This window comes from Phallusia mammillata, chromosome 1 (genome assembly GCF_965637545.1).
Source record: "Phallusia mammillata chromosome 1, kaPhaMamm4.hap1.1, whole genome shotgun sequence".
Classification (NCBI taxonomy): Eukaryota; Metazoa; Chordata; class Ascidiacea; order Phlebobranchia; family Ascidiidae; genus Phallusia; species Phallusia mammillata.
The window spans coordinates 24,508,479-24,524,498 of NC_137252.1; the positions used below are offsets into that span (position 1 = coordinate 24,508,479).

General features: G+C 37.0%; 1 protein-coding gene across 1 annotated transcript; it reads left to right on the top strand.

The window, feature by feature from the left end:
• The first annotated feature begins 45 nt into the window (after positions 1-45).
• Positions 46-13,277, top strand: LOC145223902 (rho GTPase-activating protein 17-like). The gene is made up of 16 exons (XM_080090317.1): positions 46-152; positions 377-416; positions 785-889; positions 1,109-1,197; positions 1,291-1,402; positions 1,574-1,771; positions 3,687-3,755; positions 4,031-4,112; positions 6,269-6,396; positions 6,607-6,806; positions 7,192-7,272; positions 7,409-7,528; positions 8,668-8,747; positions 10,224-10,407; positions 10,825-10,914; positions 12,455-13,277. Exons 1-16 carry the CDS (start codon positions 100-102, stop codon positions 12,930-12,932), a joined length of 2,109 nt encoding a protein of 702 aa, XP_079946443.1. The 5' UTR covers positions 46-99; the 3' UTR covers positions 12,933-13,277.
• Positions 13,278-16,020: the final 2,743 nt, after the last annotated feature.

The window sequence follows — 16,020 nt, forward strand, 5'->3', positions numbered from 1 at the left end:
GTTGTGAAATCCTGTGCCAAAGCAACAAAGCTGATTTTTATTTTTGAATGTACAAATCTACAATGGGATTATAACGGAAAAGGAAGATTGTAAGGCAATATGAAGAAGCAGTTAATGCGATACAAGTTGATTGCTGATCAAAAAGTGGGAAGGTACCATGGGTTTGCTGTGTCAAGTAAAAAACATGGATGGGTCACTTTTTTGTTTGAATAAACATAGCATAATGATTTTGTTTGCTGTTAAATATAGCTGCAATGAAATGAAATTTATTAGTATATGATTGCAATTGGTCAAAATATAACCATTTTTTGTTTTCCTCAGTTTAAAACATTTGCAATGCATTAAAGGTGTATGAAATTTCTCTTATGTTTTACAGAGCCAATAAAAGTGAGGTTCTTAATGATGAATTACTTCAAGTGAGTCTGTTTCCTATAACTTTCTACTTTTGCTTGTGTTGTTTTTATGAGTCACTTGGCTGCAGAGGTTCATACATTTATAAATTAGTGTATGCATTACTCATAGGCTGCAGTTGTGCAGTGCTGCTTTAAGAAACTGTTGCACTCATTTGTCCATGACCTTTCCGTATCTTTAGTGAACTGCTGATGCAAGCAAAGCATTTCTGGAAAGGCTATGTTAAGGTCAAATCACAAATCTGCAGTCATATCACTTTTCACAACCTAATGGGTATTACCAACCCAAACTCTTAATACTTTCCATGACAGAAACTGCTAGTATTATACAGATAAACACAAAGATATATTTTTAAAAATGAATTTGTTTTCAGGTTGAAAAGCATATGGAGCATGTGAGGGTGGCATGCCAAACTTTGTACAAGAAGTTGTCACCATGTCTGCAGACTCACAATTCAGGGGATTTTGAAAAGCGACTGGTATATAAACTATTTATAGTTTTTTTTTTTAAGGTTACATAATTTTTTGACAACCTGTGTATAAACTTAAACATATCTTGGTACTTTTGGTTGACTGTTGTAACAAATGCAAGCATCATAGATTTTTTTTTTAAATAAATGTTTATAATTAAAATTTCTCTTTAATGTCACCAATTGAGACATAAATTGAAAACATCTCATTGTTACTAATTTGTGTAGAAAAGACTACATGAAACAAGTTTGGCTATGGCTATGAGTGAAGCAAGCAAACAATTGGTACAAGATACAGATACGAGTCAGACTTTAGGGTAAGTTAAGTTCTATCACAGTCTTTTTGACTTTGCTCAAAAAACTTTGCTCATGATGGTGATATATAATGTTTTTTTTGTTTTTTTCTACAGGGAAAGTTTTCGGATTTGCGCTGACACTCAAATGGAAATGGCAAAGGAGAAAGCAATGTGTGAGATGTTCATTGATGATCATGTTATTCTACCATTACAAAATCTTGTTGAGGTGAACACACAATTACTGAAATAAATCTTTTACCCAAGTCATTATAATGCTAAGCTGCAATCCCTGAAAGTCATACATTGGTTACAAATTGTTTGATGCATGACTTTGGATTTAGTTTATCATCTAGTTGCAAATCTAAATCAACACATTTTCCTTTCATTATGTTTTTAGACTGAGATACCTAGCTTGTATAAACTGCGAGAGAGGTTACGAAAATTGGTATTGGATCGAGATGGAGCCAATCAAAACTACAACAAAGCCTATAAACTTCAATTCAATCCTGGTGTGAATCTGCAACAAACGACAGCAAAGGCAGATGCACTAAAGGAGGAATTGGATCAAGCCACTCAGCGGATGGAACAATCAAAGGTAAATAGACTTAAAAGAATTATTAAATTAAGGTGTTGAAATGTTAAAGGATATCACCTCCATAAAATATTTGTTGAAAAAAAAAACCAAAATTGTTTTTAGAAATTTGAAGTCACATTTTGTTCACTAAACAGTATAACGATTTTAAGTCTAAAAAACTAGGATAGCAGATCATTATAAAGTTACTTTTCATATTTTGATGTCGAAAATATTTTTTTAAAGTATTTGGTGCATTTGAAAGGTACAGCTGTGTGTGTTTATTTGCACAGTGTTACCAGGTTTTGTGTGGGTTAAAATCACAACTAGTGATGCTCATACAGTTTTATTCTTTGTTTGTTGACCAGCCCAGAAAAAGAGCTTCTAAATGCAGCATTACAATTCAGCCACTAATGGCAACTTTAATCCTTGTTTGTGTGGGCCTTATTCAAAACTACTAAAACATTTATGCCATCTGTGACTGAATATGTCTCCTAAAATTAAACGGGAAAAGCATAGGTTTATTGCATGTTGAAAGTATGATCTAAAAACCTTGACTTATGCATATAGGCGTCGATTTTTTAGCATAAATTTTCTTTAGTGGGGTGGTAAAATTTTGTCAGGTAGTTCCTTACGTGATCAAACCACACTATGATACACGTTAAGGTTTGTAGATGGCATTTCGCGGATATTGGCAGGATATAAACACGTATATTACCAGGGTTGCCATTGACTTAAAACCAAAAATAAGGACAACCAAAAAAATATTTTTTTTGCGAAACGAAACAAACGTTTTTGAACAAATCTTTGCATTTATACGAGCCATGACATATCATTTACAATATTTTGGCCAGAAACAATCTTTTCCAGCAACTTGTTGTTGGTAGAAAATACTAAGTGCCTCTCACAACAGGCCAGGTCTATAGGTTCACTTCTAATTGTAGCAGGAATTTGACTGTTGTAATTGTTGGAAATAAGACAAAATAAGGACTCCAGTCAAAAATAAGAACATTTTTTAGAAATAAGAACAATGAAGTTTTTCAAGACATAGTCCTCAAAAATAAGGACAAATCTTACAAATAAGGTCGCTATGGCAACCCTGTATATTACTCTGTACGCAATCTTGCTTAACTTGGGCGTAACAACTATGAAAATCACGTCACAAATTGTCAGTCTAGTTGTGTAGTTATGATGTCACAATGCGATAGTGATGTAATTACAGCGGTGTACTGGTTAGTGACAGAAAAAGTATATCTCGTGCTGAGTAGCGTTTTTTTATCCCAAGTAGTGTGGTCAAAAGTTCAAAAGGTAACATGACGTAGAAAACGCAACATGACTTGTGATACATGAGCAGAGATCTGTAAATTAATTTGACATGTTCAATTTTGCAAAGGTATTGAATCGGCATTGCAGTTTCGACACGAAAATTTGCGCACATGGGTGGCCACTGCAATTACATTTTCCGTGCATAGAAATGGAACACCCTATGTAACAATATAATCCCCAATTGCTGATTAACATCCAGAACACATAAAAACGTAAAATTTTGCCATTGTTACTTCTTGTTCAGACTTGCTCTGGAGGAGCAAACTTGACGAAAATCACTAAAGCGAGTAGCGCAAAATGGGTTTTCCCCATGCGTTGTTTAAAAACAAAAGAGATTTCGCGGAGCTTATTAGAAAGAGTGATCATTAGAAAGAGCGCATGTAAATGAAATAAACGCATATCTGTAATGCACGAATATAAATACGGCCAGGCAATTTCTGGGGTGGCAGCATAGCTATTATATAATGGCTGCCACCCCAGAGATTTTTAGTGGGGAGGCACGCCACCCCTGCCACCCCGGGAATCGACGCCTATGCTTATGCAGTAAATTCTCATTTGGTTGATAAAACAGTGTTAAAAGTAAAAACTTACAAATTCTATACTCATTTTGTAGGATCAACTAATTGCTGAGATGTTTGAATTTGTGGCTAAAGAGGCTGGCCATGGTGAAAGAATTTCAGATGTAAGTCGTAAATGTGTTAATAAAAAGTTTTTTAAGGATTTTGCTGACAAGAATATAAAAACATCTTTTGATTTTGGCCATTGTGGATTTAAAGTAATGCAGAGTAAACTGAAAAAAACAAACATGAATGAACTATAATGGATATTGTGTATGCTTTGGTGTTTGATGTACTAAGTCCTGGGCTGCTTATAAACTGTGTCTTGGGAAGTATGATCACATATGTTATGTTTATGGTGCAATGCTAGCTCCACCAAAAACACCAATCTTGTTTTCAGTTCCATGCAAAGCAGTTGGAGTACCATAGAAGATGTGTTGCTATCCTGGAAAAAAATGAGGCTGAGTTAAAAAATGTGCAAGGTCATTAATATGCAATTTTCCTAAATGCACTTCATAAATATTACAACCTTTTGTGACCATTATATTAATCAAGAACAGATAAAATTGTTTGTTCATTTACCATTTAATGCTGTGATCATTTACAGTTTTACCAGTTTTTGCACCCCCTGTTTTTCTGCAAAGTAACTAATATAACCTGATTTAGTTAGTGATTCAGCATTTTCACACCCACAAATAACATGTCTAGCACCCAAAGGGGTTAAAACTAGTGATGTATTTAATGTTTGGTTTGCCAAAATTATTCAGCCGAATCGACCAATTGTGCAAAGATAAAGTTTCGGCCGAATCAGAACAAATTATTCAGCCAAAAACTGGCCCAATCTTTTAAAAGCATTAAACATGTATTTTTTGCTTAATAAGGTACCACTCAATCTTTCAAACTACACCATAACTAAAATAGCGTTAATTATGGGTCCCCTTCCCTGAAGGGGACACATATTGTTTTTGTCCGTATTTTTTTTTTCTTTTTTTCTTTTTTCTTTTTTCTGTCTAACGCTGGTTTGTAACGCTCGTTTGGTCAAGAAAGAGTGCTTCAAATTTATTCAAATTTGGACATATGTTAGATATTAATCCAAACTTGGTCCACGTGAAGTTTGACCCCAAATTACCCAGCGGTTCACCCACAGGCCGCCGAAACGTAAAATTTTTAACGCTGGTCTGTAACGCTCGTTTAGTGAAGAAAGCGTACTTCAAATTTATTGAAATTTGGACATATGTTAGATATTAATTCAAACTTGGTCAACCAGAAGTTTGACCCCAAATTACCCAGCGGTTCACCCACAGGCCCCCGAAACGTAAAATTTTTAACGCTGGTTTGTAACGGTCATTTAGTAAAGAAAGAGTGCTTCAAATTTATTCAAATTTGGACATATGTTAGATATTAATCTGAACTTGATCCACCTGAAGTTTGACCCCGAATGACCCAGCGACACACCCACAGACCCCCGAAACGTAAATGTGTCTAACGCTCGTTTGGTCAAGAAAGACACTGTAGGCAGAAGTCCCAAGAGAGTACGTTTACGAATAATAGGGCAGAGCGGGTGGGCTCAGCTTGACGTCGGACAGACGTTTTACGAGACGTCGTTTCGGTGATTAGAAATCAGCTGTTTTGCACAGCAATGCATGTCGTTTTATTAAGTTATCACTCACATTTTCAGTTTTGGCAAAGGTTTCACACATATGACGCGATTTAAACCTAATAAGCGTGCTTCGGTTTCGTATAATGTCAAGCAAAACTTTGTTAAACAAACTAAATATGAAAAAATAAACTTGACTTTTTTGCAAGATAAAAGTTTTTTAAATGCTCGTTGTTAGGTTGGCCGCTGCATGACCACGGGTTACTTAAGGTCAATTAGTAGGTATTACTAACACAGTTCAGAACTTTCTTTCGCCATAACGTAGCGTTTTTTTGTTTTTTTTTTAATCAAATACTCAAGGCGTATATAAATTAGGTCAAACGGTGTTGTTGAACACCAAGGACGGCGTGCTATTGAAAACGGTGTCAAAAGGTCAAACAGTCGTTTGGTGTGTGCACCCTAAAGGTTACTACAGGTCAATGGTACTCGTTTTGCGAAACAAAGTTAAATGAAAAACTCGTTTTGCGAAACAAAGTTAAATGAAAAGTTATGTATACACTTGCAGCAAATCGTATTTTAATTGTCTGTAACACAACTGTTACAGCTTTCTAGAAAAAAATTGTGTTTAAAACCCGACCTTGGACGACAATATCTGGGTCAAAGCAAGAGATTAAATTGAAAGTATTTGTTTCGTTCTTTTTTAATGCTTTTGTAATTATACGACAATAATAGTGCAAAAAAATACAACAAAATTTTTCATTGTTGGGTTAACGCTTTCTAAAAATTTGTTCTTAAGAATTTAAAAATCACCGCAACATTTGTTTACCGTAAATCCGCACAAACACGCGTGTGGGGACCCATTAGTTTTTGTTTACAAAAACAATCATATGTGTAGATCAAATGATGTGTATAGTAAATTGGTAAATATCGTATAGAATATATAAAATGGAAGTATATCAGAAAGCCACCATTCTAGTTATTATAATTTTTGAACGAGCACCTTATTTGCTTTATTTGTACAATAAAAACTTTTACTTGCAGCACAATCTGTTGTGAAATCGTGCTATGGACGGTCGCTTCATGATCATCTGCAAGGATCGAAACGAGAGATTGCCCTTCCTTTAGAAGCCTGTGCACTTTGTATATTAGCCTTAGGAGCCAAAGAAGAGGTGAGTAATATTGCAGAAGAAACATAATAGGAAATGGCCATGAGGTCATTAGTTTCTTTCACTATCTATACTTAGGTATTGTGTTTGCTAGGTTTCTAAAGCAATGAGTAAGAACTGGGCTAAAATGACTAGAGGATTTATTTTTACCCTGCATAAATATCACACTTACCAATTTTATGACTGTAATTCATAAGAACCTATGCTTTTCAGGGCATATTTAGGATTGGCGGTGGTGCTGGAAAGCTGAAAAAGTTCCGTGCCCTTGTTGATGGCGGTGTTCTTGACCTTGCTGAATATGAAGCACAGGATGATATCCATGCTGTAGCTGGGGCACTAAAACAATATTTAAGGGAACTTCCTGAACCCCTACTTACCCACAAATTGCATGACGAGTGGCTACATGCTGCTAGGTTTGTGTACTTAACTAATGCCGTTTGTCGCCAACATATGATTGACAGCTAATGTCAGGCACATTTATTGTGTAAGGAAGGCTTTTCGTACCTTTGGGTCCACAGTGTCAAATATCTGTGACTTTTCAGGATTACCAATTCAAATGATACATATTCCCACAAATTTACATTTAGCCCATTTTTGGACTACAATCCTGTGCATTTTTCTGGTGTAGCGAATTTCACACATGAATTGTAATGCCAAGTAAAGTTAAAAAAAGAGTCCTAGGAATTTGCAATTACCCGAGTTCTGAATGGAAGTTAGGCAAGTGGCCATTTTAGCAACTTTTATTGGGGCAGGGATGAACTGCCTAAGAAAACTGTTTATTGTTTTCGTGTTGTTTAGTATTCAGAACAATGATGATAAGCTACAGGAGATTTGGACCATTATTGACAAACTGCCAGAGGAAAACAAAGCCAATTTTAGGTTTCTATTATTTTCCGTAAAATCAACAAATGTAATTTTAATTCGAATTGAATGCAGTATGTAATGTGCAGAAACAAGTACTTTTATGTGCTGTCATCATAAAAAATCATTTTCAGTCCAACTGATGTTTTTACAGGTATTTGATCAAGTTTTGTGCGGTGATTGCAGAACACCAGGAACTGAACAAAATGAGTCCATTAAATATTTCACTTGTACTTACACCTAACCTACTATGGTCTCACATCGATGATATAAGGTGAGGGTAGACAAGAGGTCGGCTATTTATATGTGTGTTTGTGTTGCTCATTTAGATGCCAACAAACCCACAGACAATGTATATACTATGTCGCCCACACATATCACAACTTATTCTGATGTTTATAGCTTGAACTGTGTTGGTTTTGTTCATACATGTTGCTGCTTTATCACAGGGCAAAAATTGTTAAGGTTGACAAAAATCACAAATGCCTTTAAATGTGTATTCATTAAAATACAGCCTGAAATAAAAATGAATATGAGATGAATTTTGGTGGAGAAAAAATACAAAGAGGAGAATTATCACCTCTTGTTCAAATTCAATGTGAAATTCGTTTGTTTGCATAGTTCTTTTCTCCTGTAAAAAGAGTAAACATTGACCCCACAGTGATAATATTAGGATGACACAGCCTAGAATTTTACACCAGCAAATTGACTTGGTAATAAAAATAATGACTTGGGGGGTTGAGGTCTTAAAACCACATTTTACACTAGGTTTTGCTACTTGTTGGCAACTTCCTACTACCGTTTTTGCAAAGTTGCAACAAAATTGGTTTATGAACATACTAAAAATGACAAAATAGATCATGTCCATCATCTGGTAAACATTGCACAAAATGTGATCAACCATTTGATCACATTAACCTTGTAAGCTTGGCGGTTATTTCTGTGGTACTTTACCATGCACATGAACCTGAATAAGATGATCGTGCTGTCCTATGAAACCATTCTTTCCTTTCTGTGGGCAGAGTCACTGCCACACAATAAGAGTTAGCCTATTGTTGTGGGCTGGATGTTGGTTAGTGTTATTCACTATCTGGTCCACTGTATCATAGACTTTCAACAATACACGCAATATTGTTCTTCCTTGTAAATCTAATAGCACTTTCAGCATTCTAATTCTCTTACCTGTAATGGCTTTTTCTTATTTGTTAGTGGGTATAGTTTGCTTACACATGAAGTTATCATTCCACATGTATTACCTGCTTGCTTAGCTTTCAATTAAAGCTAATTAAACCCAGTGGCACTTTGGAAGTGACCATTTTTTATCAAAATATTTGTTTTTTTATAAAACACTTTGTCTTATGCCCTAAATTTGACAATTTTGTGTTTTTTAAACAACAAAATATGTTTTTCCAGTAAGCGCATGATGGAATCAAACTTGTTGTCAGGAGTGATTGAAGCCATCATTACATACAGTGATTGGTTTTTCCCAGGAGGTTTGTGCATAAACACTGTAACTTGTTAGAATATGTTTTTGCAGGTCCAATAGCTTGCCTTTTAAATGCCTTTTTAATTATAAACTAGATATAACTCGCTTTATTATGGGTCCCCTTCCCTGAAGGCTGGTTGTGAGACGCGTTTGGTCAAGAAAGAATGCTTCAAATTTATTCAAATTTGGACAGATGTTAGTTATTAATCCAAATTTGATCCCCTAAAGTTTGACCCCGATTAACCCCGATTAACCCAGCGGTTCACCCACAGGCCCCCAAAACGTATTTACAAAAAAAAAACAGCTATACTTACTAAAGTACAACATCTCTGAGTGATATGCTTTGTTGTTTAGTGCAATATAAGGTATTTCAAAGAATTTTGTATTATTTTTTTCGATTCACCCATTTTCACCCCCTTAAACCACCAAATATTCATTTCTGTCTAATGCTGGTTTGTTAAATGCGTTTGGTCAAGAAAGAGTGCTTTAAATTTATTCAAATTTGGACAGATGTTAGTTATTAATCCAAATTTGATCCTGAAGTTTGACCCCAAATGACCCAGCGGTTCACCCACAGGCCCCCAAAACGAAAATAATTAAAATGACTGTACTGACTAAAGTACATAATCTGAGAGTTTCATGCTTTGTTGGTTGGTGCAATGTAAGGTATTCTAAAGAATTTTGTAACTTTTTATTGGATTCACCCATTTTACCCCTTAAACCCCAAAATAATAAGTTTTAGGCCAAAAATACAAGCCCTAATGTGCTGAAATGTTAAACAATTGTTTGCAGTAGGTTATTCGTTCAGTATTTAAAATTTTGCCTTAATCGGCCAAATAGTTACTTTTACAGCCCATAATATGTGTACACTGTCAGTCAGATAGAAGTCTCAACTCTCAAGGGAGTAATTCACTTGTTTATGATTAAGGCGGGTGAATGCAGCGGGAGTGCTCAGCTTGACGTTTTACGAGACAGTCGTGTCGGTGATTAGAAATCAGCTATTTTTGCGCAGCTATGCTATGTCGTTTTATTAAGTTATCAATCACATTTTCAGTTGTGGAAAATTGTGTTTAAAAACTGACCTTGAACGACAATATCAAGGTCAAAGCATGAGATTAAATTAAAAATATTTTTCCCGTTCTTATTTACTGTTTTTTGTAATTATATGACAATAATGATGCAAAAAGAATACGGACAAAACTTTTAAAGTTGGGTTATTGCTAAAGTTGGTTAAGTTTTTTCTTAAGAATCTAAAAATAACCAGGACGTTTGTTTACCGTAAATCCGCACAAACACACATGTGGGGACCCATTAGTTTTTGCTTGCAAAAACAATCATATGTGTAGATCAAATGATGTGTATAGTAAATTGGTAAATATCGTATAGAATATATAAAATGGAGGTATATCAGAAAGCCACCTTTCTAGTTAAAGCAGACTTGGTAAAGTGCAGCTGGTATAAAACACTATTACTAACTTTATAGAAATGGAGTTTGCAGTAACACCTAATGCTCCATCATACCACCATATGACACGCAGTGACAGTGGGGCTAATGGGGCAAGCTTACACGCTAACCATCTTACTCCAGCCCCCACTTCACCCACTGCAAAGTCACCCTCACACTCCAGAAATTCCTCGACTGACCTCACCCTAGCCCAGGAAGCAGGGTAAGTTCCAATGGGGTTATTTTTCAACTTTGGGACAGTTTTGAATGCATTGAAGTATGACATACCTTGTGATATTAAAATTACTGTTTTGTCTCTTACTTTTGTAATTGCAACATGTCAAGTACAAATAAGCACTTCAATTATTGGAGTTTTTCAGTGGTCTATATTTAACTTTCACTGTTTTAATCTGGCTGGTAACCAACCCACTCATGTAGACTGTCATGTTAACATCCACATAGCTTTTCCACAAGTCAAACACCAATGGCTGTTAGTGTTCTGAACACATACAGGTGTAACAATGCAATGTCTTAGCCAACCTTTCTAGCATCCTAACAGCGCATTTCAAACCTTTTACATTGTGGGCTTTTTTATTATATTTTTCATGCTGATAAGAAAACTACACATTTGTTCCTTTAGATTTGTACCAATTCCCGGTCAGTCACCAGCAGGTGGCGGCAAAGGACGGAAACACAAGAGCAAAGCACCTCCACCACCTGCTGAAACTAAGTATGTTAAGGGATGATTTGGCAGTAAGGTTGACACTGCATGTTTCTGTTAAGTTTTGTCCACAAGGTAGCTAAATCACCTCATAATGTGAAATGGTTTTCAAAGTCGTATTTTGTATGAAATACCTGGTTGCGTGTTGAATGGCTTTATGTACCAATAGTGGTTGGTAAGTACACGAAAAAATGCTAAAACGAGGTTGTTCTTCTGTTTGGTACACTGAAAAAATACTAGCATGGGTGACACAATGAAAATCTTGTAAATCTGTCATTAAAGTGGAAGTGCTTTGTTAAGTGCCTTTGGCAAACTTCTGACTGTATACCCGATTTCAAACCGTCACAACTAATTATGGGTCCCCTTCCCTGAAGGGGACACATATTGATTTTACTCAAATTGTTTTTTCTTTTTGTTTCTTGTTTTTTCTTCCCAAAGTTTGTTTGGCTGAAATTTACACAGATGGTAGATATAGTTATGTAGATGTGCATCCCACTTTGTTTTTGTTGATAACCCCAGTATTTACCCCGCTAGCCCCCTAAAATGGGTGTTTTTACCCAAAGTTTGTCCGACTCGTTTTTCCATCAAATGTTTGATGGATTTGGCTGAAATTTACACAGATGGTAGATATATTCATGTAGATGTGCATCCCACTTTGTTTTTGTTGATAACCCCAGTAATTACCCCGCTAGCCCCCTAAAATGGGTGAGTTTTTAAACAGTGTCAGAATTGGCTGAAATTTGGGTTTCTTGTAGAGTATGCCATTTATAGGTGTTGATTGTTGTGTTCAACCCTGTAGTCCTAACATTTACCCCACAAGCCCCTAAAGTGTAAAACGTATTTGTATGTTACTGGGCACCACAAACGAAAGATTTCTTTGGCGCAATAGTGTTACAAGGGCAACCAGTTGTATGTTGCTTGTTGGTGGGTTGCTTGGTGGACGTTTTAGCGCCATGGCAGTTAGGGGCTTGTTAACACCCCTATTACGTCAGAAACATTAACGGTTGTTGCTCAAAACACCTCTCGTGGTCGAAATTTTAAACATTGGCGGATTGGGCTGAAATTTTGCAGTACTATTGATTGAGTCATTGTGATTTTTATATATTTTTTAGTTTGTGTGTCGAACCCCATTAGTTACCCTACTAGCCCCCTAAAATGGGTCAGTTTTTTAAAACGTTAAATAGGACATACTTCAAACAATATCTGGGGTGAATCTAATTTTATAGTTTGTATTGTACATAGTATTATTATTTAAGCCCAGTGCCGTTGTGTTTTACCTTACAACACTCGACTCTCTCATGGTTATCTCTTGAATTGCATTATTTTCAACTTTGCATGTGTGGGGACCCATGAGTTTTTGCCTGCAGAAACGACTAAGGTTATAAAAGACGATGGCTAATATGGGACACAATACAAAATAAGCGTAGGAAATATATTAATGTTTTAAAATAGGTTATAGTGTAAATGCAACAACAAAATGTGCTAAGCCACCCTTCTAGTTAAAGTAATAATTCGACAACGACTTCCCTGAACCGGTCAACTTTTACAGATCCAATGAGCGCAACAGCGGAAAACGGAATTCTCCTCCTCCCCCGGCACAACAGCAACCAAACTCACTAATGCCATCCAGCAACGTTGTTGGAAGTCGACCGCCAGTGGCAGCAAAGCGCGTTTCGATGCGTCGACCACAGGCACCACCACCTATGCCTCCCAAAGAAGACACCCCTGAGGGGGAACCAGCAGCCCCACAAGACGGCGTCACGGTACCTCGCCCTAAACCCCGACCCCCTGTCAGAAAACGCACGTCTGGCCCCGCTGTTGACGAGGTATTGCCCGAAGCTCCTGAAAATGAGGTTCAGGGTGCGGTGGGGGTTGATCATGACCCCCCGATGCCAGATTTACCACCCCCACCCCTCCCGGATGAGTTTGATGCAATGGGAGGACCGCTCATGTCCGAACTTCAATACGCGCAGAATAACACAGCATATGAAGATTCTGACAACGATGATCAAACTACCCCTCTGTAGGGTATCTCATTTTTGACCCTTAGATACCTTTACTCCCTAACCCCAAAGAGAAGCGGCCACTTATCAGTAACCCAACTTTGGTTTTCCCAGGTTTCATTTTGTTTAGTGGGTTCCCTAAGCCCACGTTAAACCCACATAACTTTACCGCATCCACTTAGGGAATAGGGGTCTCTAAGGGTATTTCAAACGCACTTAGCACGTGATTTTATTTGTCGCACCAACTTATTCTAGATCCTCTATATATTATTATTCGCGATCGCTTCGCTTGCGTGTTTGCTTATGACGTCATGCACATCAATTTGAGCGTTCCGAACATCTCCTTTAACTCACTTCAGGTTAGGGACAGCCCCGAACTTTGGGTACTGATTTCTATTTTTCGGTACTATATAGTTTCATTGTTCACCTGGGATTTCCATTTGATTAAAGCTTGTATTTTTAGACGGATTATTTCGAGAGAGTGTTTATGCATTTTGTTTTCTTTTTGGCCTACTTTTTTTCCCTTGCGTGTTTCGCTTGTCAATCAGTTAGTCGTACTAGTATGCCCTTTAATCATGTATACGTCAGTTTTAGTGGTGGCGATGCTTTTTAATCATGAATCATGCCGCATCTATTGGATCTACCACCAACTTGGTCATGTATTTTCTATACCCGAGGGTGCAGTTAACCCTCGAAATTTTGCATTAGTTCCAAACAACTAACAAGGGTTACGTGGAAGGGTTGTGACGTTTTACTGGACGAATTGTGTTGATAAGAAGTGTTGGTTTCGGGATTTCAACCGGCACCCCTTGCGTTTCCTCGAAATTTCCAGTTCATTCGCCAAGATTCCACTGTTCCTTACTTGCTACTGTGTTTTCATTTTCTTCACCCGCGGTCAAATCGCTGAATTTCCATTCCGCTAGATGGCGCAAAATAGCTATGGGGCGTGTTTTTTCACATTTGCCCTAAACACTCCAATCTTGTTCCTGCACACTGGTGTGTGTTTTCGTTAATTTAAAGTAAAACAATCTTGAATCGTTTTAACGGTAACCTGATGGTTTGCTATAATCGATCAAAACTACATCTCATTTGGGATTTGCCTTTAAGAAAACTTGTTCCAAATCTTTTCTAGTGTGACCTCTCACTGTACAAGAACGTCCAAGTACCTATCGCATGTCATTATTTAAACCCCCCTAGAACATCTTGCTCCTCGCCATTGCGCTCCTCATTCCATTAGATGTTTTGTTTTGTTTTACTTATGCTAGATGGTGTGCGTATTCAAGTGAGCTCTTTTGTGAAGTTTTCTGCAGCCATTTTTTTTCTTTCTTGCTTGGGCCACGTTGTTTTGTTACAGATCTTTCTCATGTTCACAAACAACTTTCGACTTAAACATTATGTTGTTTGATGACTGACCTACGTAGTGAGCATAATAGCTGTCAAATGATGATTTTTTCAATTATGTTTGTTTGCATACAAAAATCACCACCACCTTATACCACAGTTTTATTGAATGCCGTAGTTTTTTTAGAAAATCGCAATAATTTACATTGTGTCACCACATCCTTATGACAAATCTAGACATAGAAGGTTTAACCCATTATACATTGAGTAGACTCCCCTTACTTGTTAGTCACCAATGTCCTTGATCCCGAAGTCTTTAAAACCAGACCTGGTCCTAAAACTGTGCATGCCAAGCGCCAGTGTCTAACTATGTAATTTTTTGCCAGCTTTGATTTTGACTGAAATATTGCAGCCTATTGTATACCATACCGCGTAAGCAGCCATTAGCGGTACACATTTCCTTTCTAATAACCTTTTGGTACTGTGCCACACATACTGGTACTCTGATTGGTTCAATTAGCAGGAAAAAAACACAGCTTTAAACACAACCCGTGTGCACTTTAAGATTTTCAAGTCCCCTTGTGATATAAGGCAAAATCCGCACTAAATAATAAAGCTGTCATGGGCTTAAAAGCAGAAAGGTGTTTTTTTGCAATTCATATTTAGAAATGAGTCCCTATTTTGATGATTTTCCGTTTGAGTGTTGTTTAGCGGTTTAATTGTGTTCCCTGGTCAACAATGGGTATTTCGTCCCAGTCATGGATACAAATGCCTTTACAGATGCATATCTAGGAAATATTACCGACAATCGGACTTCTACTGTGATTGTTATGTAGCCGGCTTAGAACATCTTTTGTAGTTCCACACTTTACGGCATTTTGTACTCAACATAAATTTTGTTCCTGTAGGTCAATCTCTTTATTTTTGAATTTAGTAGTGTGTTATTCTGTGAAACCTATAGCAACGTTAGGCAACTGTTATATTTCGAAAACATGTTAACTTAACACTACTAATATATATTCAACATTCTTTGGCGGCGACGCCACACATGTTCCATCACGGCATAAAGTGTGCATTAGTTGTTCTATACTACACTGATGCCATAATGTTAGGTTGTACCCTTGGCGCCAGTTCTTATATTCAGTTGTCTAGTGTGACGTCACGATTTTCTATGTTTTGTGTGCGTGTGTGACATTATCATTTCGTGCATCGGGAAATGGCATTACAAAAGGCGTGATGAGCTGCTTTGTGATGCAATAAATGAAAAACAATGGTCACATGATGATCACGTGCGTTTCCAAGTCCCACGAGTGGTACGGAAACTGTGTACGTGCACATTGATGATGTCGTTTGACGCAATCGGCGCTGGGAGTCATGGGACGGATGTTATCTAGTTCGTTCCAATTTGAATTGATTGCTACTGGTTGGTAATGGTGTACAAAGGGCAAGTTTTTTAGATTCGGATCATAGCTCAATTGGAATCAAATTTGACATAAGTAATACCCGATTAGCTTGTCCAGCATTCAAGAAGATGCTGAAGTCCAACAACGAAATTTCCAAATTGGTGCCTTGCAAATAGTGCAACTTACTGCATTGCCTTCATAAGCTTAAATATGCATATTCAAACTGTCCAATTTGGCAACCTAATATAACTCCCATATTTATTTACACTGGTTAAAAAATGTAGGTCTCTTTTGGCGCAAGGAATGTGGTATGAAACTTATAGTTCTTGTGTACAATGCAAAACCAATCGGCTTGCCGGCATTGATAG

Coding starts and splice junctions, on each gene's coding strand:
- LOC145223902 (XM_080090317.1), top strand. CDS start 100: ATGAAGAAGCAGTTAATGCGATACAAGTTGATTGCTGATCAAAAAGTG. Junction 1,198..1,290: donor GATACGAGTCAGACTTTAGG/GTAAGTTAAGTT, acceptor TTTTTTCTACAG/GGAAAGTTTTCGGATTTGCG. Junction 3,756..4,030: donor ATGGTGAAAGAATTTCAGAT/GTAAGTCGTAAA, acceptor TCTTGTTTTCAG/TTCCATGCAAAGCAGTTGGA.